The sequence below is a fragment of the Daphnia carinata genome, chromosome 9 (genome assembly GCF_022539665.2).
Source record: "Daphnia carinata strain CSIRO-1 chromosome 9, CSIRO_AGI_Dcar_HiC_V3, whole genome shotgun sequence".
NCBI classification, from domain to species: domain Eukaryota; kingdom Metazoa; phylum Arthropoda; class Branchiopoda; order Diplostraca; family Daphniidae; genus Daphnia; species Daphnia carinata.
The window spans coordinates 6,462,216-6,485,106 of NC_081339.1; the positions used below are offsets into that span (position 1 = coordinate 6,462,216).

General features: G+C 40.7%; 8 protein-coding genes, 1 long non-coding RNA gene and 2 pseudogenes across 10 annotated transcripts; 5 read left to right on the plus strand and 6 right to left on the minus strand.

The window, feature by feature from the left end:
• Window positions 1–528: 528 nt before the first annotated feature.
• On the minus strand, window positions 529–880 carry LOC132088284 (uncharacterized). The gene is made up of 2 exons (XR_009421741.1): window positions 741–880; window positions 529–667 (listed from the first exon to the last, which is right to left on the minus strand). It is a non-coding gene; the product is annotated as an uncharacterized LOC132088284 (long non-coding RNA).
• A 611-nt stretch (window positions 881–1,491) lies between these two features.
• LOC130697869 (uncharacterized) lies at window positions 1,492–3,252 on the plus strand. Of its 2 annotated transcripts, none has more exons than XM_057520662.2 (8): window positions 1,492–1,651; window positions 1,861–1,955; window positions 2,017–2,132; window positions 2,189–2,358; window positions 2,421–2,617; window positions 2,669–2,776; window positions 2,837–3,040; window positions 3,120–3,252. In XM_057520662.2, exons 1-7 carry the CDS (start codon window positions 1,615–1,617, stop codon window positions 3,017–3,019), a joined length of 906 nt encoding a protein of 301 aa, XP_057376645.1. In that variant the 5' UTR covers window positions 1,492–1,614; the 3' UTR covers window positions 3,020–3,040; window positions 3,120–3,252. The 2 variants fall into 2 exon arrangements, with proteins under 2 accessions (XP_057376645.1, XP_057376646.1); XM_057520663.2 differs by having other exon boundaries at window positions 3,154–3,206.
• Window positions 3,253–3,552: 300 nt separating this feature from the next.
• LOC130698170 (UDP-N-acetylglucosamine transporter-like) lies at window positions 3,553–5,071 on the plus strand. Its single transcript, XM_057520947.2, has 6 exons — window positions 3,553–3,782; window positions 3,853–4,152; window positions 4,212–4,334; window positions 4,409–4,592; window positions 4,654–4,772; window positions 4,832–5,071. The coding sequence occupies exons 1-6, from the start codon at window positions 3,696–3,698 to the stop codon at window positions 5,060–5,062; spliced, it is 1,044 nt and encodes a 347-aa protein (XP_057376930.1). The 5' UTR covers window positions 3,553–3,695; the 3' UTR covers window positions 5,063–5,071.
• Window positions 5,072–5,506: 435 nt separating this feature from the next.
• Window positions 5,507–6,648, plus strand: LOC130698169 (uncharacterized; annotated as a pseudogene).
• Window positions 6,649–7,439: 791 nt separating this feature from the next.
• On the plus strand, window positions 7,440–8,462 carry LOC130698167 (uncharacterized; annotated as a pseudogene).
• A 513-nt stretch (window positions 8,463–8,975) lies between these two features.
• Window positions 8,976–10,594, plus strand: LOC130697863 (uncharacterized). The gene is made up of 4 exons (XM_057520653.2): window positions 8,976–9,111; window positions 9,171–9,752; window positions 9,816–9,997; window positions 10,064–10,594. The coding sequence occupies exons 1-4, from the start codon at window positions 9,011–9,013 to the stop codon at window positions 10,180–10,182; spliced, it is 984 nt and encodes a 327-aa protein (XP_057376636.1). The 5' UTR covers window positions 8,976–9,010; the 3' UTR covers window positions 10,183–10,594.
• LOC130697877 (uncharacterized) lies at window positions 10,547–11,206 on the minus strand. The gene is made up of 2 exons (XM_057520671.1): window positions 11,024–11,206; window positions 10,547–10,953 (listed from the first exon to the last, which is right to left on the minus strand). Exons 1-2 carry the CDS (start codon window positions 11,175–11,177, stop codon window positions 10,718–10,720), a joined length of 390 nt encoding a protein of 129 aa, XP_057376654.1. The 5' UTR covers window positions 11,178–11,206; the 3' UTR covers window positions 10,547–10,717.
• Window positions 11,207–12,697: 1,491 nt separating this feature from the next.
• On the minus strand, window positions 12,698–13,194 carry LOC130697876 (uncharacterized). The gene is made up of 2 exons (XM_057520670.1): window positions 13,020–13,194; window positions 12,698–12,948 (listed from the first exon to the last, which is right to left on the minus strand). Exons 1-2 carry the CDS (start codon window positions 13,177–13,179, stop codon window positions 12,716–12,718), a joined length of 393 nt encoding a protein of 130 aa, XP_057376653.1. The 5' UTR covers window positions 13,180–13,194; the 3' UTR covers window positions 12,698–12,715.
• Window positions 13,195–15,559: 2,365 nt separating this feature from the next.
• LOC130697858 (alpha-(1,3)-fucosyltransferase C-like) lies at window positions 15,560–17,042 on the minus strand. The gene has a single exon (XM_057520647.2). It carries the CDS (start codon window positions 17,001–17,003, stop codon window positions 15,618–15,620), a length of 1,386 nt encoding a protein of 461 aa, XP_057376630.1. The 5' UTR covers window positions 17,004–17,042; the 3' UTR covers window positions 15,560–15,617.
• Window positions 17,043–18,765: 1,723 nt separating this feature from the next.
• On the minus strand, window positions 18,766–19,919 carry LOC130697861 (alpha-(1,3)-fucosyltransferase C-like). The gene has a single exon (XM_057520651.2). The coding sequence runs from the start codon at window positions 19,890–19,892 to the stop codon at window positions 18,768–18,770; it is 1,125 nt and encodes a 374-aa protein (XP_057376634.2). The 5' UTR covers window positions 19,893–19,919; the 3' UTR covers window positions 18,766–18,767.
• Window positions 19,920–20,809: 890 nt separating this feature from the next.
• Window positions 20,810–22,416, minus strand: LOC130697873 (tetraspanin-2A-like). The gene is made up of 5 exons (XM_057520666.2): window positions 22,236–22,416; window positions 21,950–22,150; window positions 21,271–21,450; window positions 21,017–21,202; window positions 20,810–20,955 (listed from the first exon to the last, which is right to left on the minus strand). The coding sequence occupies exons 1-5, from the start codon at window positions 22,290–22,292 to the stop codon at window positions 20,851–20,853; spliced, it is 729 nt and encodes a 242-aa protein (XP_057376649.1). The 5' UTR covers window positions 22,293–22,416; the 3' UTR covers window positions 20,810–20,850.
• Between the last annotated feature and the right edge of the window lie 475 nt (window positions 22,417–22,891).

Genomic DNA, 22,891 nt, shown 5'->3' on the forward strand with positions numbered 1-22,891 from the left:
GCATGAATATTCGGTGCATTTCTAAAACGGATGACTTAATGGAAACAAATTCAATTTTCCCAGAATCAGAGTTCAACTTTGAGTATACTCTGTGCTTTTAAAAAAAATTTCCTATGAGTGCCAAATTTTGTAGATTTTTAGGGAAAATCCCCACGGTATTAGCGCTGGTTCCCAGTAGCGCGCCAGTACGGTTCAGTGTTAGCGCGATGCAGCACAAATATTCCGTGTATTTCAAAAACAGAGCCGTGTTAAACTGATAATTATGCTTAGTTAAAACATAATTAAACCTTTTTGTGTTTTGTTCTATTCTGCCTATTTTGGAAGACTCGGATTGCTAGAATATGTTAACTTGTCATTAGAGGATTTACTACAAATCTGACCCGTAGATGGCGGTGACAGTGGCCAAAAAGAAAAAACCCGATTTTTGATTGGGGGGGGGGGGGGGGGGTAAAACGGATTCCCATAACAAACAACAAATGCCCATTGAACGTGGGCCTTAAGTGAGTCAAATACAAAATGTATTGCTTGAAAAAAAAAAAAGAATGTGCGGTTGACAATTAAAGACAATGATGCCCTGAAGGTTAACGATATGACAAACAAGATTTTTGTAAAGGAAATTGGAAGCTGTAAGAAGTTAGTCACGCGCCACGAGCATAGGAACAGCAACCTGCAGACGAGCATCAAATAAATAGACGAGGTAAACTTTTAGAAGTTCTGATTAAAGTTAAAATGGGGTATACCTTAAATATGTACACTTAAGTGGAATTATCCTTTTCTGTTCACTGTGCAGATCGCTGAAGAACGGTACGACGAGTTTCGGTCTGTTAAAGAATAAGAAGTCCCTGTTTGACGAGTTTTCTCATTGTCCATCGGTCGCCTGACAATTCGCACGAAAGTCCAACTGCCAGCATCGCCTTCGTTATTGACATCCATCTCTGATGATGGAATGAATGCTGCTGATGAAGATCGCATCCTCCCTGTTTCCTTTTATGTCAGAAGGCCTTTTCATTAGTTTTGGCCGTAACTAATCGAAAGGGATTTTCCCAAATCAGCCTCAGGTAAAAAAAAAAAAAAAAAAGACAAAATGTTATGCTCTTCTCGTTCGTTCAATATATGGTGAATTTCCCCGTGACGAAACTATTGCAGTTAAAGCAGCCGTAAATTTTTTTTTTTGACGAAGCATTTCCGGGCATAACAAAACATAGAATTTCAAAGACAAGGTATCCCATTGCAGACGTCACGTTTGGCGTCGGCGGCACCAGGGGCCAGTCTTGCTCATTATTGTTTAGACTTCCTGATCACGCAATAGATTATTGTAAACAATCTTACGATACGCTAGTGACTAAAAACATGTTTTTAAAATGTTTTAACATGTTAGGATTCATGTGATTGTTTGGTTGTTTGATAGATGGCAGGTTAAATGTTGCTGCTTAAAAAACAAACAAAAGAAAACCTTTTAATGCCTTGGGATGATTTGATCCTTATCCTCCCACTAGCTATTGTCTAAATGTTTTAGTGTGTCATCGTGCAGAACGTGATCAACAGTGTCTTTGATCAACATTATCCAGTTATTTACATGTGATGCTAAAAGTTGGCCTTGCATAACAAGCTATCATGCCGGAGATTCCCGTTGTTGACCTGTCCAACATGGGTGAGTCTTACAATTTTCCTTGTTTTGAAATGTTATGAGAATCATGTTGCTAAACCAGTAACTAGGCAAGGACCTAGTAGCTTACGTCATTAGTATTTCGTCACTAGGGTATTTTCTTTTTCAAGTTCAACATTTACAATGACGTTCGAGTTGACTGAATATACCTGCAATTTAAGTGGTTTTATCCCATGGATAATTTTCTTTTGTAGAGTTACATCAAGGCCGCATCACGAAAGAATTAGATGAAGCATTCTTCACGGTCGGATTCGTCTATTTGAAAAATCACGGAGTAGATCAAAAGAAGGTTGTAATTCATTTTTTCGATTTACTGCTGGGTTTTAATGAATGTGAATACTGAAGCTTAGGTGGATAATGTGTTTGAAGCTTCTAGAACATTTTTCCAGCTGCCGGAAGACATCAAAAAAGGTTATCCTCGAGATAATGAGAGTTTCGACGGCTACACGGGGAGAGATCAGGAGATGTAATTTAATTTCATTTGTCTAGTAAATGGTTAGTTTTTAATGGTTTTCAATTTAGCTTGGAAGACAGCAGCATTCACGAAGTCCGTGAAGCTTACGACGTCACATCTCCAACTGGACTCTATCCCGACGACAGCGTTCCTCAATTCCGTCCAGCTGTTTGCGAATTGGCCCAATCACTTTGCCAGTTGACCATCAACTTGTTGAAATGCATGGCACTTGGCCTAGGTTGCATTTACAGATAACGTACAATTAGTTTAATTAAACAACTACAATCTGTGGATCGTTAGGATTAGACGAAGATTATCTAAGCAGCCGACATCAGCACATATTTCATGGCGTGGATAAAAATGGAACGATATTACGTTGTCTTTACTATCCCTCATTAACTGGAGATGACATTCAGCCTGGTGTCGTCAGATGTGGAGAGCACTCTGATTACGGCACAGTCACTTTTTTGCACCAAGATGATATGGGAGGATTAGAAGTACGTATATTTATTTTTAGTTGTTTATACCATTATTACATTTTCATTCAGGTGTTGTCGGGAACTGAATGGGTGCCAGCCGATCCCATTCCCGGAGCTTTATTGGTAAATCTAGGAGATTTAATGCAATTTTGGACTTCAGATCGTTATCCTGCTACTGTACGCACCGTCATTGACTACTCTATAGAACACATTCAAATTGATATTTTCAATGGACAGGTTCATCGAGTTCGGATACCTGAAATGGAAATACGTCGCCGTTCACCACGTCAGTCAATCGCATTTTTCGTGCAACCCGATAATGGCGTTATGATCTCTGCGCTGGACGGGTCGGAAACACATCCACCTGTTGAATCTTTGGCGTATTTGAAACTCCGCTTGTCAGAGACGTACAAGTATTAAAATTTATCAAGAAATGAAAACGTAGGTTTTCCATTCTTACTTGGCTTTATTATCGTGTCCACATTATTTTTAATCACCTTTAATTCTTTTTCCATTTCAGATAAAGTGTCTAAGCTTCAGTTTTTCGTTATCAGTAGGTAACCGCTATCGCTTTTCTTTTAGTACGTGAATGGCTATATAGCCAGACCAACCTGCGTGTATTATGTGGCAAACTGCCACAAGTACAGCTCAGCTCAGGTTTCGTTGCTATGTTTCCATGTGCTTCTAATTTTTTCTCCATATGGCTGTAATGAACTCATGCGTACCTTTCCTGTCAGAAATTTGAATATGCTCTATTCCTAGTCTAGTTCTGTTTTAAAGTGAAAAGCCAGTTGCCATTGCGTGTTAGTAGGTGTATGCTGCAACTGCGACCGACGTTTAAACAGATATCTGGTAAGAAGGGCAGTGCAACCCGCCCGTTTTACAGGTGGGAGTCGATTCCGAAGCAAACCTTGTAGACGGGTTTAAAATTTTTACTGCGGTCATGTCAGCCAATGAACAGTTTGTGGTGCTGAGAGGTCTATCGTCAAAAACATTAGCCATTTCCTGACCCTCCGCTACGGTTTGGACACATTTTCCAGTAGAACTGGTGCACCTTCGCATAACATTGCAGGTCTTCTAGTGTTCATTGTTCATCATGAAAATGTTACCATCAGCGAGCGTTACCAAACTGCTAACTCCTTCAGTTATACGTTATGGCCTGTTACTATTGTTAACCGTCCAGGTATCCTTCCCCCTGTTTCATATTCAAATATTTTAAAATGTTAATCATCATTTTGATTGTTTATTTCTAGAATACGGCAACAGTTCTTTGCATGCGAGCGTCGATGATCAACGCTTCAGCAACCAATGAAAAATACGTAGTATCCACATTAGTGCTAACGATGGAAACAATTAAAGTCGTGATCCTCCTCACTTTGATTGTGATCGTCGAATCGAACTGTTCCCTTTGTAAAACAGCGACGTTGTTGTACGAAGAAATAATATGCCGGCCGTACGATACGCTCCCGTTGGCCGTCCCGAGTTTCCTGTACGTCGTCCAGGATAATCTGATTGTTTATGCCTTATCGTGTGTCGACGCCACCACTTATCAAGTTAAGTCTTAAATGTTGGAATGTCGTTCTAATTTTGAGCGGTATTTAATTGATTATAGGTAACGTACCAATTAAGGATATTGACGACGGCCATATTCGCAAGGATATTGCTCAGTAAAATCATACCAGTAAAGAGATGGTTATCTCTCGTTCTGCTGATGCTTGGCGTGATTTTAACTCAGGTAAATTTAAACTGAAACGCTGATATTGCTACGTTTCTAATAATTAAAATTCATAATCATAACACGAAATGCAGGTCCATTTTAGTAAAGATAGTGGGATTTTTAGTTTCCGAACTGGAAAAGAAGGTCCGGCGTACGTTTTCGGTCTGGTCTCTATTTTGTGCGCAACGTTGACCAGCGGTTTTGCCGGCGTTTACAATGAGAAGTTGATCAAAAACGGACAACAACCTTTACTGCTAATCCGAAGCATTCAGCTAAGTGAGTACCGTTTAAATGTTCAATTAGAAGACACGTGAAAAATAGCTTTGCCCTTTTTTAGGTTTGTTTTGCATTTTCTTCGCATTCTTGGGTGTGCTGTTGAAGGATGGACAACTTGTCGTCGCACAAGGATATTTTTACGGTTACAGTCCGCTCGTTTGGCTGGTTGCTTCCATGCAGGTAATTGGGCGTGTATTATTTAAATTCAAAAACAAATACTAACTTTATTCATTGCGAAGGCAATGGGTGGTATAATTGTAGCTGGAACGATGAAATATGCCGACAATATTTTGAAAACGTTCGCCACTTCGATTTCTATCGTCATGTCGTGCATTTTTTCCTATTTTCTATTGGGTGATGACAATTTAACAGCAACATTCATCGTTGGAACGTTAGCTATTTTATTGGCCACGTATCTGTATTCGGTGGCCACAGTTTCAGCTCAGCCAACTCAATCAATAAAATCATAATGCCATTGATTTTGTTTTAGTAAAATGATTGTGAATCTTAGGAAAGGGCTGATTCGACATTGTTTCGAACAGTTGCGGCTAAATGCATCGCCACACCGTGGCAAGCATAAGCCCCTCCCTTCATTTCACGTAAGGACGTGCAACACGAAGGGAGGGACTTGTTGCCCAGCTGTTAAAATTTAATAGCAAAAAACAGACTTTCAAGGTGTGTCTTACAGTGCAACGTCATCGAATGGCACATCTAACAAGCGGATAACGTTTGAAAACTGTCGTATTGGGAATGGTTTGTTCATCGCCAAGGTTCATCGCCAAGGCAGTTCAATTTATAAGCGCTTGTGTTGTCAGCATTGCAAACAAACTTTGGAGTTTGATGAGAAAAATTGCATCGAAATGACGTGTCGCTTTCCCCGCCGATTGTCCTTTTCAGCCTTCATTGTTGGCACGATGCTAAGCTGCTTCCTGTTATCCAACACTATTTTTCAGCTATTTCAACGGTAACTTTACGTTTTCAATGTGAATAATTTTGTTTCCCAATGTACGATCGTTTTCGTTTAGGTTCATTATAAGTGAAGATGATGTTATGGACAGTTATACGTTTTACGATGATTCGACAATGAGACTGGCGTCGATCATTACATCGTGCCCAATATCATCCATTTTATCCGCTTCAAGAATTTCGAACTGAACTTCATTGATTACGTAGTACTTAAAGCTGCGATGCGTAATCACGGACCAGATAAATTCTATTACCACACGAATGTTAAAGACGCTAAATGCGAAGGTAAGTATTGGGATTGGGTGAAAAAGGATAAAGAATTGTGGTCTCGAATCGTAGTCAAGTACCTCGAATTGCCAACGGAAATCTTTGGACAAAAACTGAGCGAAGGTTGGGGTTTGTTCCACGGCAGTGACATATCACGATTACGCATTATAAAAAAGTACGGAGGCATCTATTTGGATAATGACTGTTACGTTATCCAATCATTGAACAAGTATCGCAAATTCGAATGTACCGTCAACTGGGATGAAAAACAATTTCTTGGCAATCAAGTCATCATCGCAAATAAAAACGCTCGTATCCTGCCACTATGGCTAGATACTTATAAGGAATATCATTCTGACAGATGGTAAATCATTGCTATTATTTCTCACCTATAAACGCCTCAGATTCATACAATTGATTGCAAAGGTATTACAACGGTGGAGAGCGACCCACAGTGGAAATTTTGTATCATCACCCAGAATTGATTCACCGCGTGAAAGCCAATTTCGGAGCAGATACTGGGGTGTCGTCCAATGCCTATACGAACCCTAAAATGGACTGGCGTCGTTTAGATATCCTCCATTTGCTCATGGGACATCGCTCGTACAGTGCGTACATCATTCTTTTTTCTTTCTTCACTGCTATAGTAATTGAATTTATGCGAACTTTAGTGGATCCCAATTACAACAAAACACCTGTTTTCGATGAAAACACCATTCGCACTTATCCGTATCCTTTCGGAGAAATGGCTCGCGAAGTTCTTGATCTGCCCCACCCCTGAAAATTCTATTGAAACAAACGAAGATCTAAACGCTAAGAGCAATTCGACAAACTTCCTGCTTGAAAAAATACAGAGCCTCATTAGTGTTTGCAAATGGTCTTCAACATTCCATGAATTTTTTGCTTAGTTGTTCAAATTCGCATCTGGATGACGGAAAGGAGCGGTTAATAGGGTCGTCCATTTTTATCTTCCCTACCTTTCCTCCACAAATTTCTGAAGGGAAGAGTAACCATCAATTTTCGTTTTCTTACATCTCCCCCTTTTGTTTCCACGTGCCCTACCTTACCTAGCCCCTTGCATTCTTCCTTTGAATCAGTTGACCTCAGACCACTCAAAGTGTTCAGGTGTGCTGCCATTGTGTCGCGTGATGCAATTAAGTTTGTGCTGTAATGCTTTTTACCGATGCATTTCTGACCCAATGCTTATCGCTTCAACGTTTTTGATTAGCGTGTTTTGCTGGAGTTCACATTGAAATTAAAACAAGCGAGAGGAATGCCATCGAGATGGTACTCCAGCTCCAGCAAATGGATTGGTACACGTTTACGAACATCAGCCCTTCCCTGAATATCACGATAGGTTTGAAACACGAAAACAATGGACGTTGGTACCCAGACGTCAGAGTTTTCGTAACAGGGAAAGCAGACGTTTAACGTGCGTGTGGCAACGCAGTTGAACAGAACATCTGCCAGCAAAGTAGATACCTGGGACGTCACCAACAGACGTCTGAACTTGGTTTTGAAACGTGCAACTAAGTTGGTAGTCACGATTAACACTGTGTACACCGTAGACGGTATTGTTGAGCCAATTTGTTGAACAAAACAATAGCAAAAATTATGTGCCGTTTTCCTCGCCGATTGTCCTATTCAGCCCTGATTGTTGGTGCCATCTTTGGGTTTCTCGGCTTCTCGGTCATCAATAAATTGTCATTCAACCTGTAACACGTTTTCGATAATTCAAACATTTTTATTTCCCCCCCTTTTTTTTAAACGTTATGCATACAGGTACTTTGTAAGTGAAGCTGAGTTTATGGATACTTATACCTTTACCGATGGATTCGACAATGCAACTGGTGTCGATCATTTCATCGTGCCGAACATCATCCATTTTATCCGCTTCAAGAATTTCGAGCTCAAATTTATGGACTATGTGGTAGTCCTAGCGGCGATGCGCAACCACAGGCCCGACAAATTCTATTTCCACACGGACATAAAAGACGCTAAATGCGAAGGCAAGTATTGGGAATGGGTGAAAAAGGATCAAGATTTGTGGTCACGTATTGAAATCAAGTACCTGGAAGTGCCAACGGAAATCTTTGGGCAGCAACTCAGCGACGGTTGGAGGTTATGGCACGGCAGTGACATATCGCGTATACGTATTATTAAAAAATACGGTGGCATCTACTTGGATAACGATTGTTTCGTTCTCAAATCACTGGACAAGTATCGCAAATTCGAATGTACCGTCAACTGGGACGAAGACAAAATTCTCGGCAATCAAGTCATCATTGCGAATAAGAACGCTCGCATTCTACCACTATGGCTAGACACTTACAAAGTGTATCGTTCGGACGAATGGTAAATTCCTTTTTATTTTTATCCTTGTCTAACGCATCGGCATAATGAAATGGATTGCAAAGGTATTACAACGGAGGAGAGCGACCCACCGTGGAAATTTTGCATCCTCGTCCAGAAATAATTCACCGCACGAAAGGCGAATTCGGAACTGGCGACGGCTTGTCAACCAATCTCTATTTGAAACCCGATTTCGCATGACGTCATTTAGACATGATTCATTTGCTCATCGGGCAACGCATTTTCTGTGAGTACCATTCTGCTGTTGACGTCGTTCTAGTCTGATGGGTCGATCGCAACATTTATAGGGGATCCCAATTACAACGCGACGCCCGTTTTCAAGTGAGTCCATCATTCTTTTTTCTTTCTTTATTGCCATAGTAAGGTTAGGTTAGGTTAGGTTTGCTTGCCCTTTTGAATGAGATTGACGTCACTGACACCAATTCAATCTAAGAAATGTGAGCATTTGTAGATTACGTACTGTTGAAAACGGAGATGCGAAATCGCTTAGCGGCTGTTTAGACATCAATACGGGAGAGCGCTGGAAAATCCGTTACCTAATGAGACGAAAGGACAAGGCAACTCACGTTTTAATACGGTAATTTTTCTTTTACCCAGTTGAAATACCTCAATGTGTTCCCACGGCAACCTTATCAAATCACGACGAACAACGAGACAAATATAAAAACCATTAACACTGTCACCTTGGAGAGTTTTTATCATGGCAGGGAGTCAACAGAGATAAATACACTTGTGTCGGCAAACCCACTGCAAACACGGTATGGTAGGACCAATGTCTTTCAGTTTTAGGTGTAAAACACAGCGGAAAAAAAATGTGCCGTTTACTTCGTCGATTGTTCTTACTATCATTGATGATTGGCGTAATGATTAGCTTGTTCACCTTCTTAGTCGTCGATGTGCAGCCGTTTAAACTGTAACACGTCTTCGATGATTCACATTATTGTCGGTTTTTAATGATCTATTATTATCTAGGTCTTCTCTGAGATACAAGAGTGAACAAGAGTTCATGGACACTTATGCGTTTTTCGATAATTTCAACAATGCAACTGGTGTCGATCATTTCATCGTGCCAAACATCATCCATTTTATTCGCTTCAAGAATTTCCAGCTGGGCTTCGTCGATTACGTGGTACTCAAAGCTGCGATGCGTAATCACAGGCCGGATAAATTCTATTACCATACGGATGTAAAAGACGCTAAATGCGAAGGTAAGTATTGGGAATGGGTGAAAAAGGATGAAGCGTTGTGGTCTCGAATCGAAGTCAAGTACGTCGAGTTGCCAACGCAAGTCTTTGGACAAAAGTTGAGCGAAGGTTGGGGTTTATTCCACGGCAGCGATATAACACGATTACGTATTCTGCAAAAGTACGGAGGCATCTATTTGGATAATGATTGTTACGTTATCCAATCACTGGACAAGTATCGCAAATTCGAATGCACCGTCAACTGGGATGAAAATCAATTTCTTGGCAATCAAGTCATCATTGCAAATAAGAATGCTCGTGTCTTGCCATTATGGCTAGACACTTATAAGGAATATCATTCGGACAGATGGTAAACTCATTGCTATCATTTCTCACCTATAAACGCCTCAGATTCATATAATTGATTGCAAAGGTATTACAACGGTGGAGAGCGACCCACAGTGGAAGTTTTGTATCGTCATCCAGAATTAGTTCATCGCGTGAAAGGCAATTTCGGAGCAGACACTGGTGTATCGGTCGGTGTCTATAAGAATCCACAAATGGATTGGCGTCGTTTGGATATCATCCATTTGCTCATGGGACATCGTTCTTATAGTGAGTAGGCCTATATCATTTTTTTCTTTATTCAATGTGTAATAACTGATTCTATACAAAATTTAGTGGACCCTAATTTCAACAAAACCCCTGTTTTCGACGAAAACATTATCCGCACTTATCCCTATCCTTTCGGAGAAATGGCCCGCGAAGTTCTCGATCTGCCCCCACCCCCATCCAAATAGCTAAACCAAAAGGGAAAGAATCTAAACGTGTTACTGCGACGTAAGACATTCTTCTTTTTTCTTTACCGATATCCAAAGGGAAGGGTGAGCGAAAGGAAACACATTTTTCTTTTCATTACCATCACCCTTTTTTTTTTGCCCACACGTGTCGTAGCTTACCTATCCCGTTGCACCTGTACAGCCAAATTCTTCCTTTCATGTTTCATTCTGTCGACAGTGCTTGAGTGGGTGTGAGGTCAGATCAACTGTGCTGATATTGTGCAACCTTCAGAGTAGTACCACTATTTAATATGCAAGTTACAGTGTTTTCTTTTTTTGTCTGGTTACCCTTTTTCATTTTCCTGCATGGTTTCACAAAAAAAACTCACTTGTTATATTAAATTTATTTTCAGCTACATCAGGTTAAAAAAAAAAGTTTTACAATTTCATTGTTTTTTATAAAACATGTTAGAGCAGACTATTGGATATACTGTCAACGTTGAATTGCTGCATAATGACGTAGTGTTTAAAATATAAGAAAATGAGTTGTTAAAAGTTAAAACCAATGCGTTCTTGTTTGGCACTCGCAGTGTAAGTGGTTTGTCAGCGAAATTTCTCGTTTAACTTCATTGCCATTAAGGAACTCGTGGAAGGTGAACGTCACCTTTTCCTCCTTGGTCGGCGTGTAGAAATGGTCCTTGGTGCAGCATCCGATGGAATTGTCGCATCGCTGCACGATGGCTGCGTGAGGCAGGTAAATAGCCGCTGAATTGTAATCAGCATATTCATCTTCTATTTAAAAGAAATGCCATCGTTTTCTACAGGTGTTGTTGAATTTTTTGCCACTAGGTTATTAACTTACCCAGGTACGCGATTCGCGATTGAGGCACGGTGCAATTCATTTCGTTGTAAAATTCTTTTTCAAATGGAGTTGTGATCGCTCCCTGGACGTTGAATCCATCGACGATCAAGAAGACAATCAACGTGATCCAACACCTGGCGAAAGAGGTGGACATATTGCTAAACAGGAAGACCAGATCAGGTGTTAGTGACTGACTGAGGTGAGTGTGAATACGTGCGCTTTTAAAATGTTGATGTTCAATTGGATGGTAGCTGGAAGCTACAATGTTTGTAGACTAGACATTCAAAAGCAACAACAGGTTCTTCACTATACGCAAATGGCTTGTCATCGAGCCAGTTACGGGCGTGGCAATCGCGGTATGTTGGAAGAAACTGAATCATAACCACCAAGGTCGCCTTCTTACCAATGGTCTCTTATTTTTCTCCTATTTATTTGAGTTAATTCAGTTATAAACGACGAGTTTTTTTAGTTTAAGGTTTGCAAAGACTTTGCCCTTTTCCATCATCCATAGTTTTTACTGGCCGAACAAAAGCTTCGAGTGTTTACGCCGGATGACGTCTACGATTGTAGAATGTTAAATGTTATGGTAATGTATGTTACGTTCTATATTTCGATGTAAAGGCCTTGAAGAGATTTTTAAAAGACATGAGATTTTGTAACCTTAATTTGATTTATTCCATCATTTACATAGTTCTACTCTGGCACACGGCCATTTTCTTGACCATATGAAGCAATAAACTAAGATGGATTAATTTTTTTCTTACATAATACATACAGCTTATGATCTAAGACAATGATGTAGGCGCAGCTCTCTTTTTGCCACCGGTTCGCTTGTTCAGAATCTACCGTCGTTTACTGATATCCGTATCCGACTATTGACCTGTGTGGTTTCACGATAGAGAAACTTGTCCTTGTAACCATTTGTTCTTAATGGCTTTAATTTTTGTACAGGAACTCTGTGGCCTGGCTGCCGGATGTTACGTCCACGCTTCGTGACAACACCGGGAGACGTCGTAACACCACCATAAATTACCTAACCGTATATGAATATTTACGTTTGTTCTAGGTAGCAACTTCAATACGGATTTCTGTAGTATCACCTTGAAAATATGCACAAGTAAGTAGAAATGTCTGGCTATGTTTTAGCAAAAGCGACACGCGAACGCGCAATCCTTGAACGAAAGATTGAAACGTGGAATTCTCGGAAGTTAGTGCTGTCCTTGTGTATTTCAGACCAAGTTCGTTAAAAATAGAAAATGAACACGATAAGCGATTAAGGAAGAAAAAAGGTGGTGAATAACAAATAGTTTATCGAGAATAGAAAACACATTCGCCGGTAGTGGTTCTTCCAGTGATGTTTACATACAGTCATCCATCTTTGTGCGGATGGAGAAACTGGCGTTTGATGCTTTAAAGATAGGGGAAACGTAACCTAATCAATAGTTTAACCACATGTTTCGTGTAGATTTCTCTTTTTTTTTTGGGGGTTGATGAAAATAGCCGTGTCGAGTAAGCCTTCCAGTTTTCAAGTTGCCACTTTCGGCCGATGTGCCCACCTTTCATATTTCAAATAGATCAACAACGTACTTTTCAAAACTTGTTTATGACTACTTTTTAAGTGGCAAAACTGATCGATTCAAATGTTTTTTTATACACAAAGAAGCATTTGAAACGATTCGATTAAAAATAAAACTATTGGTGCGACAAATTGTGACACTCGCAATGCAAATCATGAGTCAATAAAATTCTTTTCTTTGTCTTGTTGCCATGCAGGAATTCCTGGAAGTCGAAGGCGACTTTCTCTTCCTTGGTGGACACGTAACGAAGGCCCTTTTTGCAACATCCGATGGAATTATCGCACCGCTGCACGATGGCTGCGTGAGGCAGGTAAATAGCCGCTGAATTGTAATCAGCATATTCATCTTCTGTTATTAGAAATTCATCAGCATTTTATGAATGCACTTTTATTTCTTATTAAAGACGCACTAAAACTTACCCAGGTAAGCGATTCGTGATTGCGGTTTCCTGCAACTTCGTTCGTTAAACGGTTGCTTCGTTACCGGTGCGATGCTATTGGCTTCGCTTAGTAAAATGGCCGAATGGTTAATCATCAAGAACATGAAAATGACTTTAATGCACACAGAAGACAAGGACATGGCGAGTTCGGCAAATAACTGAAAAAAAAAACAAACAAAACAAAAGCAGAAGGTAGTGGTGCAAAGATCGAACGCTGACTGAATACAAGTAGGTGAATGCCAGTAGTTTTAACATAACGAGACCAACATTGACCATTTTTAATGGCTGGAAGCCACTTTTTTTTCAAATCCGCGGTGATATTAGACAAAACGAAATGTACGTTCCACTCTTTTTTTTTTTTTTCTTATGGAAGTTTTGCTTCTGTTTTTTTAATTCCAATTATGGAGCTGACTCCGACAAGATCCGTGACCAGACGTTTGACTACTCTTGTTTGTTTTTCCTTTTCATTTATTATTTTGTTGTAATTACGTGAATGGATTTCTTTCGCCTGGTTTCTTTCACATACACATTTTTTTTTTTTTTTTTAATATTTAGAAGAAGGGGATGCTGAGACTGTTTCGAAGCCGATCGAAATACCGAAGTATTTATCAATTAACACCACGAAAATCAGTGTTCCTAAAACGAGTGGACACACTCCCGAGAAAACATTTGGCGAAAAAATGAACTCGTGCAACCATTTTAGGGGCAAGACCGTGACACGGTTCTTATCTTAAACGAAGCAGACAAACAAAACAACCGACAATTTTTCGCAACTTTCTAATTAAGGCATTGACAGCTTTACTGCCCAAACGAAATTCGTTTGTTCTGTGCTAATTTTGTTTTTGCTGTTATTGTGCTCTTATTGAATTAAATTAGCAACGACGTAACCGCCGATAGCAACGAAAAAATGAAACCCAACCCATTTCTTTTTCGTTACGGAAGAACCAAAGGAATGGCTACGTTTTTTTAAAAACCAATTTGGTTACCCTTCCTTTTCGGCCATCTTTTCTTTATGTTTTAGATCAGTTGCCAAATGGTACTGGTCCATACCTGTGCATGATAAAGCGGTGGCAGTTGAATCCTCTCCGAGCGATGTATCGTGTTCCGATGAAGGCCTTGCTAATTGATCTCCCACTCATTTAAATAAGGTAAGGTTTCATTCAATGTTGTCAAGCATCCATCGTATTTGAACGTTGTTTTATTCAGATTAGATAACTGAAGATGTTTTTTCCTATTTGGCATCTGATTTGAATGACACATGAATCATGTCTTGTGTTATGCAACTTTGAATTCAGGTCAATAAGACAAAAGGTTTTTTTTTTACTGCTCATAAACTCGAATAGTGTGTTACGCATTTCGTAATATCCTGCCCTCATTTTTCTTATTCAACACGAAAAAGAAAAATGGCAAGTTGGAGTTGAATGACTCTTTCACGTTCCAATTGAAAGCTGGCACGGTCTGTTACCGTTTGATTAAAATCTAACACTGTCCTGTGAGATTGCTTCAAGTTTCAGATCAATTCCAGTGCAATCCTACATTAGTAGTGTGGAGTTAAATTCAATCACGTGTAACCGACTGTGCTAAAACAGTTGGGTCAATAATAAATCCATTCTCCCCGTTGGACGATTCACTGCGTCCGTCGGTACGGTCACTTGCCCTGCGGATTGGCTTTCTAGTTTTTTGGTTTTCTCATTTGATTGATGTCACATTTCCATTTGATCACTCACGATAAGGCCCACCCATTGACTCGCCTTTCCAGTTTGCAATGAGCCTTCAGCGTGCCGCTCTTTCAGTGCCACAGCGCTTTCGTATTTATGGCACATCCCCAAATCAGATTGCATAGACTTGACTAGTTGGGCTATTGGACTTGTTTTTATCTTTTTTGGAATAAAAACGAGAAAAGCGAGTCGCGGCCACGCTTGATTTTCATAACTGAATTTGCATTGCACGTCATTGCGGGCTAATTGGAATGGAAGACGAGCTCTGCGACTAGTATAACTTTGCTATTAGTAAATAGGTGATTGATGTGAAAATGCAAATGATCTGTCAGGACGACATCTTTTATTCATCTTACTGTGATGCAGGAGTTCTTGGAAACCACCACTTTCTCTCCGTTGCTGGATACGTTAGCGACTCACGTCGCAGCATCCGATGGAACTGTCCATCTGGTCAAATGGTAGACGTGATGCAAGTGACTGACAGCTCAATAACAATCAGGGATATTCGATCTTTGACCTCTTTGCATAAGTGAACATATCAATTTATACTGAGGTACATCTCTGAGTTCTTTTACTTTTTTGCTTTGCTTTTTGTCATTTGAATTTTTTCACGATGTACGTGCGGTCAACAACGTCGACTCCTGTAACTTTCTGAACCTTTTCGGGATAACCGACCACACCCAGACACCACCACATCACCCCAAACGAAAGTAAGCCAATATTGTTCTGATAATTTTATTGATTTAAGTTAGTCAAAGTTTTTTTTGTTAACATTTGAATAAAAATCAAGATAAGGGGAAAAATGTAGAAAAACATTTCTTCTCTTCGTTCTGCGTGATTCACGTGATTCAATCCCAAAATCATTTTGAAATCGTAGACGGATCGAAAGGTTTGCATTGATTACCGTCACCCCATTCGGACACTAATTCTTTATAAGATTTGAAGTTGACAGGCTCGTGCAGCTTTTGGCATAAATCGCAGAAGGCGTGACGCGACCTATCGTTGATGCTGTACTCAACACGGTAGTGATCTTTCCACCAAAAATATTCGTTGTACAGCGCGTCGTTAGCGTCCAACAGTTTCAGGTAAGCCGCCAAGTCTTTCGTCTTACTGAATTTGCTGGCGTCAATGAACGAATGTGGCGGTGCGTGTTTGGTGTAATCGGTCCCGCCGTACACGACGGGAACGATATGGTGATCCATAATTTTGAAGAATTTCTCAGTCACGTAATCTGTACAAATTGAATTTTCGAAAGACAAGTAGAATTTGTATTTGGATTCGAGCATATCGTAGCACTGCGGACTGGAAGTATGCAGGTCGTGTTTAGCGCACGACAAGTTGCCGCATCTACCGTAGATGTCGACGTCTATGTATTTCCTTAACTCTTTGGCGTACGTCTCTCTTTGACTGTGCGTATGGCAGTGCGACACCATCCAGGCAACTGTTTTATTGCGCAACGGACCTCCTGGACGCCGGGCATTTTGCCTGTAACGCGCAATCTCTTCCGGTTTGAGAGCACCTGCTTTCGGCGTGATCCGACCGTACACGAAAGGAACATCGGCGTTCAGTCGGTAAGTCATTGTCCAATTGAACAAGTTCGATAGGTCACTCATGTTGTAGTAAGCTTTCAAAGTCAACGGTGATTCTTGAGTGAAGAAGACGACCTGTTGATTGGGATTGCGTCCGTTTTTGAATTCTGGCATTTTCAGTTCGTCTTTTGACGTGAATTCGTCGTTGAACACGACGACAACAGCGTCGTAATACTCGATTGGATGTTGCGTTCGATTGTTTGTCATGTCGCATTGCGTGTACGCACACTTTTCGTTGATAAAAGCTTTGTGGCCCAAACCGAAAACGCTGACTTCGGCGCGGGCGGAACCATTCCATACGAGAATGGTTTTCGTTTGATTTTGCTTGCGACGTAGTTGGACGGTAGTCGATTGATTGCCATTACTGGACAGCGCGGTTGAAAGCAAATCGCTTGACATCGTGGTTTTCGTCTGATTTTGCTGAAGACGTAGTTGGAGGGTAGTTGGTTGATTGGCATTACTGGACAATGTAGACCAAAACAAAACGCTTGACTTCGTCTGATTTTGCTGACGACGTAGTTGGACGGTAGTCGATCGACTGGCATCACTGGGCAACGCAGACCAAAACAAAATGTTTGACTTGACTAACAATCCCACGACGATCAAGAGAATCGCTATGTTAACAGGTGATTTCTTAACGATTGCGAGTCTCAACATGATCGATGCGTTACACACTGCGTTGATGTGTTGCGCTGATACTCTCCTATTTGGTTGTGGAACGGGAGGATCTCGACTGCGGAAACATGTCTGTCAGTCTCCTCCCCTTTCCATGCGACTGAGGAAAACGAATTCGCAGTTGTTGTCCATCTGTTTTTTTTTCGGTACCATTAAAAACCTAATAGAAGGTGAAACATTTGCCCATCATGGTCGTCCGGGTGATGCTATGTCGTTGAATAGGTTGCATATATCCCTGCCTGTCCTATTTTATCGACAAGTGTGTGGTTTTTTTTTTTCTTTTTATTTCAAAGGGGAGTTGGTTCCCCCAATTGAGGCTGTCTAACAGCTGTGTAGTAATTGGAGCATAACAGATAAAAGGCGAATTGACAGGTAGGGCTTAGTTGAATGAAATGCTAAAGGACATTTTAAATGTATTCTTAAATCAAGGATTGCAGGTGATAAGAACTCGTTACCGGAAATTGATCTGTTGTTTGTTTTAGGGGAATGAAAAATTCAGACGACATTCATCGTCACATAAGAAAGCCAGATGAGACAGTACACGCGTTTGTTTTGGAAATAGGACGTGTCCCGTTTTCGGTACATTTTACTTGTTTTTGCGTCACTCAAACATCGCCAAAGGTCCATTTTTATTCGTTGGATGTAAGCATTAACATTGTTAATCCAGAAGGATTATTTTTTTTTTTTCAAATAAAGTCAAGTGAAGCAAAGAAGGCCGCAACACGATCTGGGACGATGAATTATTGCTTTGAGTTCCACGTCGGGGAATCAAATGAATTTCAGATTATTCTTTATGTGTGTATCAGATAGTGCAATCAAAGTTCAGAAGCAATTCAATTCCCCCAATTACGTACAGTTTTCTTCAGACGTTGGTGCGTTGGCCGACTAAACGATACGGCCAGTTATCTTTTTGATCTCTCTAACAAAACCAATTTACGTAGTCACGAGATAACGAATATGCTCCCCATCTACGCAAAATTGTTATTTAATTTAATTTTAATTAATTTTTTTTAGATCAAGGTGCAATTTCAATGACGACCAGCAGTAAGGCAATACCAGATAATCATCCCGTCCTAGGCTTCATCCGACGCGAACTGGCACAACGATTGCGAATGGATCATACACAAACATTTGTTAAAGGTGACTATATAAAACAGTTGACTTTGTTGTTCGCTCATCGGGTCTTAATATTTGTCACAGAAAGATTGGTCTGTTTTAAGCTTTCATCAGGCTGTAATTCAAAGTTTTGGGGCGTTGGGTCCGCCACGGATGCAGGAGTTTCTGGAAATCACCACTTTCTCTTCGTTGCTGGACACTGTAGCATCTCATGTCGCAGCAACCGATCGTCGCATTCATGGGCAAGTGGCTGACGCAAGTGATTGACATCTCAATAACAATCAGGGATATTCGGTCTTTGAGGTATTTGCATAAGTGAATGTATCAATTTATACTGACGTTCATATCGGGATTCTTTTATTTTTGTGTTTTGCTTGTTGCCAAAGTCATTTTTTCACGATGTACCTGCGGTAACAACGCCAACTCCTCGAACCTTTTGAATCCTTTCGGGATAACCGAGACCACACTCCGAAAGAAAGTAAGCCAATAGCGTTTTGAAAATTGTATTGATTTAAATTAGCCACAGATTTTTTGAAACATTTGAATAGAAATCAAAATAAGGGAAAAAATGTAGAATAGCATTTCGTGTTTTCGATTTTGCGTGATTCACGTGATTCAAACAGAAAACAATTATGAAACAGTAGACGGGTCGAACGATTTGCATTGATTACCGTTACCCCATTCGGACTCTAATTCCTTATAAGATTTGACATTGACAGGTTCGTGCAGCTTTTGACATAAATTGCAGAACCCGTGACGCGACATGTCGTTGACGCTGAATTCGACGCGATAATGATCTTTCCACCAAAAATATTCGTTGTACAGCGTGTCATTAGCGTCCAGCAGTTTCAGGTAAGCCGCCAAGTCTTTCGGCTTATTGAATTTGCTGGCGTCAATGAACGAATGTGGCGGTGCGTGTTTGGTGTAATCCGCCCCACCGTACACGACGGGAACGATATGGTGACCCATAATTTTGAAGAATTTCTCGGTCACGTAATCTGGACAAAGTGAATTTTCGAAAGACAAGTAGAATTTGTAATTGGATTCGAGCATGCCGTAACACTGCGGATCGGAGTGATGCAGGACGTCGAGAGCGCACGACAAGTTGCCGCATCTACCGTAGATCTCTACATCTATGTATTTACTCAACTCTTTGACGTACGTCTCTCTTTGACTGTGCGTGTCGCAGTGCGACACCATCCAGGCCGCTGTTTTATTGCGCAATGGACCTCCTGGACGCCGGGCATGTTGCCTGTAACGCACAATCTCTTCCGGTTTGAGAGCACCTGCTTTCGGCGTGATTCGACCGTAGACGAAAGGAACATCGGCATTCAGTCGGTAAGTCATTGTCCAATTGAACATGTTCGATAGGTCAGTCATGTTGTAGTACGCTTTCAAAGCCACAGGTGATTCTTGAGTGAAGAAGACGACGTGTTGATTAGGATTGCGTCCGTTTTTGAAATCTGGCATTCTCAGTTCGTCGTTTGACGTGAATTCGTCGTTGAACACGATGACGACAGCGTCGTAATATTCGATTGGATGTTGTGCTCGATTGTTGGTCATGTCACATTGCGTGTACGTGCAGTTTTGATTGACGAAAGCTTCGTAGCCCAATCCGAAGGCCCGTACTTCCTTGCGGCCGGAACCATTCCATAAGAGAATGGTTTTCGTCTGATTTTGCTGGCGACGTAGTTGAACGGTAGTCGATTGATTGGCTTTGCTGGGCAGCGCAGACATAAACAAAACGTTTGTCATCACTAACGATCCCACGGCAATCAAAAGAATCATAACTTTAACTGGTGAATTCTTGATGATTGTCAATCCCAACATGACTGATATGTTATTCACTGCGTTGACGTGTTGCGCCAATACTCTCATCTACGGTTGTGAAACGAGAGGATTTCGTACGTGGCGATGACATGTCCATCAGTCTCCTCCCCTTTGGATGTGACTGAGGACAATGAATTCCCCAGTTGTTGTCCATCTGTTTTTCACGGCACCATTGGAAACATAATAGAACGTGAAACATTTGCGCATCATGGCCGCTCCCGTGATACTATATCGTTGGATTGATTGCAGAGATCTCTGCGTGTCCTACTTTATAGACAAGTGTTTTGTCATTTTTATTCCAAAGGAGGTGGCTTCCCCCAAACGGAAGCTGTGTAACAGCTGTGTAATAGTTCGAGTTTAACAAACAAAACGCGAACAATCCAAGGGCTTTATTGGCCGAAATGCTGAAGAAATTTTTAATGTATCTCAATCAAGGATGGCAAGTGAGAAGAGCTCGATATCGGACATGTATCAATTGTTTGTTTTAGGGGATTGGCTAATTCAAACGTCATTTGTCGTCACATGAGAATGCCAGATAAGATAGTACAACGTATTATTTTGTATACAGGATGTGTCCCGTTTTTGGTATGTTTTACTTGTTCAGGCGTCCCTCAAACATCGACAAAGGTCCGTTTTTATTCGTGGGATGTAAGCATTAACATTGTTAATCCACAAAGATTAGTTTTTTTTTTTTTTTTTTTTTATAATAAATAAAGCCAAGTGGAGCACAGAAGGCCGTATCACGGACTGGAACGATGAATTATTGCTTTGAGTCCCACGTCGGGGAATTAAATGGATTTCGGATTATTCTTTACGTGTGTATTAGATTGTGCAATTCAAAGTTTAAAAGCAATTCAATTCCCCCAATTATGTACAGTTTTCTTCAGACCTTAGTGCGTTGGCCGACTAAACGATACGGCCTGTTATCTTTTGATCTCTCTAACAAAATCAGTTTGCGTAGCCACAAGCTAATGAATATGCTCCCCATCTACGCAAGACTTGTATTTAGTTCAATTTAGAATTATTTCGTTTTAGATCAAAGGTGCTACCTGAATGACGACCAGCAATAATGCAATACCAGATAACCACCCGGTCCTAGGCTCCATCCACCGAGCAAATTCTTCCGCACAGCTACCTCCTGCTATGTTGCCAGTCACAGGACTACGACATTCGTCCGGAAGAACTTTATTGAATGTTTGGTAATCTTTCCAGTCTGAAGGTCCGCAACATTCCATCTGATTTTTTAAAAACAATTAGATTTAAAAATTAATTTCTTTTCAAATGCTAGATGGAGAGTGTGTACATTTTCCTGAATAATTCGCAGAATGCGGGCGGAACTTTCGTTGTAATCCATCTCGTGAAAGAGGACCCAAAAACGCTCTTCCAGCCATGGAGTCAACTCCGAGTGGTAGATTCCATGGTTGAGGGTGTAGGCAAGTCCAGCCATTCCCAGAACGATGGACGATGCGCTAGCCAGCGCGAACTGGCGAAAGGATTGGCGAATGGATTACAAACAATCATTTCTCAAAGGTGACTATAGAAAAACAGTTGACTTTGTTGTTCGCTTATGGAATCGTTATGGTGACCAAATATTTGATACAGAGAGATTGGTCTGCTTAACATTTCGACAGGTTGTAACTCAGAGTTTTGGGGCATGGGGTCCGCCACGGACAGCTTGGAAAAAAATTAATCTCGGCTGATAAACTAACTTAAAGGAATTAGTTTTCATCACTGGGGTTTCAGACTTTGAAAGACGATTGGCTGCAGGAATCGTATGAGATTAGCAAACAGGATTTCGACGGGAAAACCTTTTTTACGTATAATTGCAATTAAATTTTTTCTTCAAATTTCAGCCGTTAAGAAAACGGGCAAAAATTGCGCAACCGCAAAACCAATTTCCCTTTTTCTTTTTTTTTTTTTTTTAGTTATAGGATTTGAAGAGAAAAAATTCGATTAGAAAATGAAGGATTTAAAAAACGTACTAGTGAAATCAATCGACAATCTTCAATTGCTGTTGCCCAGCTGCCCAAGACGGACGTAGCCATTGTTAGACTGGATGCGGCGATAAGAATGTAAGGCCCGGTCCATAACACTTGCTGGGCTTCCAGTTCATACACGTAATGCTTAAAGTCCCACTCGTAGCGCAGCCACAAACAAAGGCCCATGACGGCAATAGCTAATACCTGTCATTTGCATGAGATCAAAATCTTTTGTGTTACCACTGTCGATTAAGATGGTAGCGTTAGGTGATTGGTGTATACCGCTTACCGTCGAGAGAGCGTTCAGTGTGTGCAACGAATAGGCAATTTGAATTTTTGTAGCCATACTCAGCTTATTGCGATGTTATTCGAATATCGAAAAGTGAAATGCGGATCTTGAATTTGGGAACCAATTTTTTTGGAAATGTGATGGCTTCGATAGTGGAGAATTCCTGTACCCGGTTACACTGGTTCTCGTCGGTTTATGACAATTTTTATCGAGAACTTCACTGCTTTTAAAGTTGCTAGGAAAAGAAGGTGGAGCAATCGAAAATCAGGGAGGTGGAGTTAGGAGAACCGAAGAAACGACGATAGCTGTAAATGTATCAACATTTGATAGTTGTCGGCATTATGATGTCTCCTGATTTGCGGATTAAAACGGTAAAACGTCATAAATTTAAGTGAGATCCTAAACATCAGTTGGTGCAACGTGACTGTGAAGCAATTCGATTGACATTGAACTGAACACTCACTTTTTATTGAATGGTTTGAATGATCCTCCTGTCTGGTTCGTCAGTCTTCTGTAAAGAATTTCGTTTGAAAAAAAAAATCAGTTGGAAATTACGTATCTCGTTGCATTCGGCTTGTCGGCTAAAACAAATCCAGATACTCGTGGTGAATTACGGGCGGATGGCATTCCTTTAAGATTAACAGCGACAGTTTAAG

What these genes read in the sequence shown, in the direction of transcription:
- LOC130697873 (XM_057520666.2), bottom strand. Translation starts at nt 22,292, where the DNA reads ATGGCTACAAAAATTCAAATTGCCTATTCGTTGCACACACTGAACGCT. An exon ending in CACTGAACGCTCTCTCGACG is followed by an intron (nt 22,151 to 22,235) that starts GTAAGCGGTATA and finishes TGCAAATGACAG; the next exon opens with GTATTAGCTATTGCCGTCAT. An exon ending in TGCGAATTATTCAGGAAAAT is followed by an intron (nt 21,203 to 21,270) that starts GTACACACTCTC and finishes TTAAAAAATCAG; the next exon opens with ATGGAATGTTGCGGACCTTC.
- LOC130697861 (XM_057520651.2), bottom strand. Translation starts at nt 19,892, where the DNA reads ATGACAAACGTTTTGTTTATGTCTGCGCTGCCCAGCAAAGCCAATCAA.
- LOC130698170 (XM_057520947.2), top strand. Translation starts at nt 3,696, where the DNA reads ATGAAAATGTTACCATCAGCGAGCGTTACCAAACTGCTAACTCCTTCA. An exon ending in TCGACGCCACCACTTATCAA is followed by an intron (nt 4,153 to 4,211) that starts GTTAAGTCTTAA and finishes AATTGATTATAG; the next exon opens with GTAACGTACCAATTAAGGAT. An exon ending in TTGGCGTGATTTTAACTCAG is followed by an intron (nt 4,335 to 4,408) that starts GTAAATTTAAAC and finishes CACGAAATGCAG; the next exon opens with GTCCATTTTAGTAAAGATAG.
- LOC130697858 (XM_057520647.2), bottom strand. Translation starts at nt 17,003, where the DNA reads ATGTTGAGACTCGCAATCGTTAAGAAATCACCTGTTAACATAGCGATT.
- LOC130697877 (XM_057520671.1), bottom strand. Translation starts at nt 11,177, where the DNA reads ATGTCCACCTCTTTCGCCAGGTGTTGGATCACGTTGATTGTCTTCTTG. An exon ending in ATCGCGAATCGCGTACCTGG is followed by an intron (nt 10,954 to 11,023) that starts GTAAGTTAATAA and finishes TCTTTTAAATAG; the next exon opens with AAGATGAATATGCTGATTAC.
- LOC130697863 (XM_057520653.2), top strand. Translation starts at nt 9,011, where the DNA reads ATGTGCCGTTTACTTCGTCGATTGTTCTTACTATCATTGATGATTGGC. An exon ending in GATGTGCAGCCGTTTAAACT is followed by an intron (nt 9,112 to 9,170) that starts GTAACACGTCTT and finishes ATTATTATCTAG; the next exon opens with GTCTTCTCTGAGATACAAGA. An exon ending in CATGGGACATCGTTCTTATA is followed by an intron (nt 9,998 to 10,063) that starts GTGAGTAGGCCT and finishes TACAAAATTTAG; the next exon opens with TGGACCCTAATTTCAACAAA.
- LOC130697876 (XM_057520670.1), bottom strand. Translation starts at nt 13,179, where the DNA reads ATGTCCTTGTCTTCTGTGTGCATTAAAGTCATTTTCATGTTCTTGATG. An exon ending in ATCACGAATCGCTTACCTGG is followed by an intron (nt 12,949 to 13,019) that starts GTAAGTTTTAGT and finishes TTCTAATAACAG; the next exon opens with AAGATGAATATGCTGATTAC.
- LOC130697869 (XM_057520662.2), top strand. Translation starts at nt 1,615, where the DNA reads ATGCCGGAGATTCCCGTTGTTGACCTGTCCAACATGG. An exon ending in ACGGAGTAGATCAAAAGAAG is followed by an intron (nt 1,956 to 2,016) that starts GTTGTAATTCAT and finishes ACTGAAGCTTAG; the next exon opens with GTGGATAATGTGTTTGAAGC. An exon ending in CAGATCGTTATCCTGCTACT is followed by an intron (nt 2,777 to 2,836) that starts GTACGCACCGTC and finishes TTCAATGGACAG; the next exon opens with GTTCATCGAGTTCGGATACC.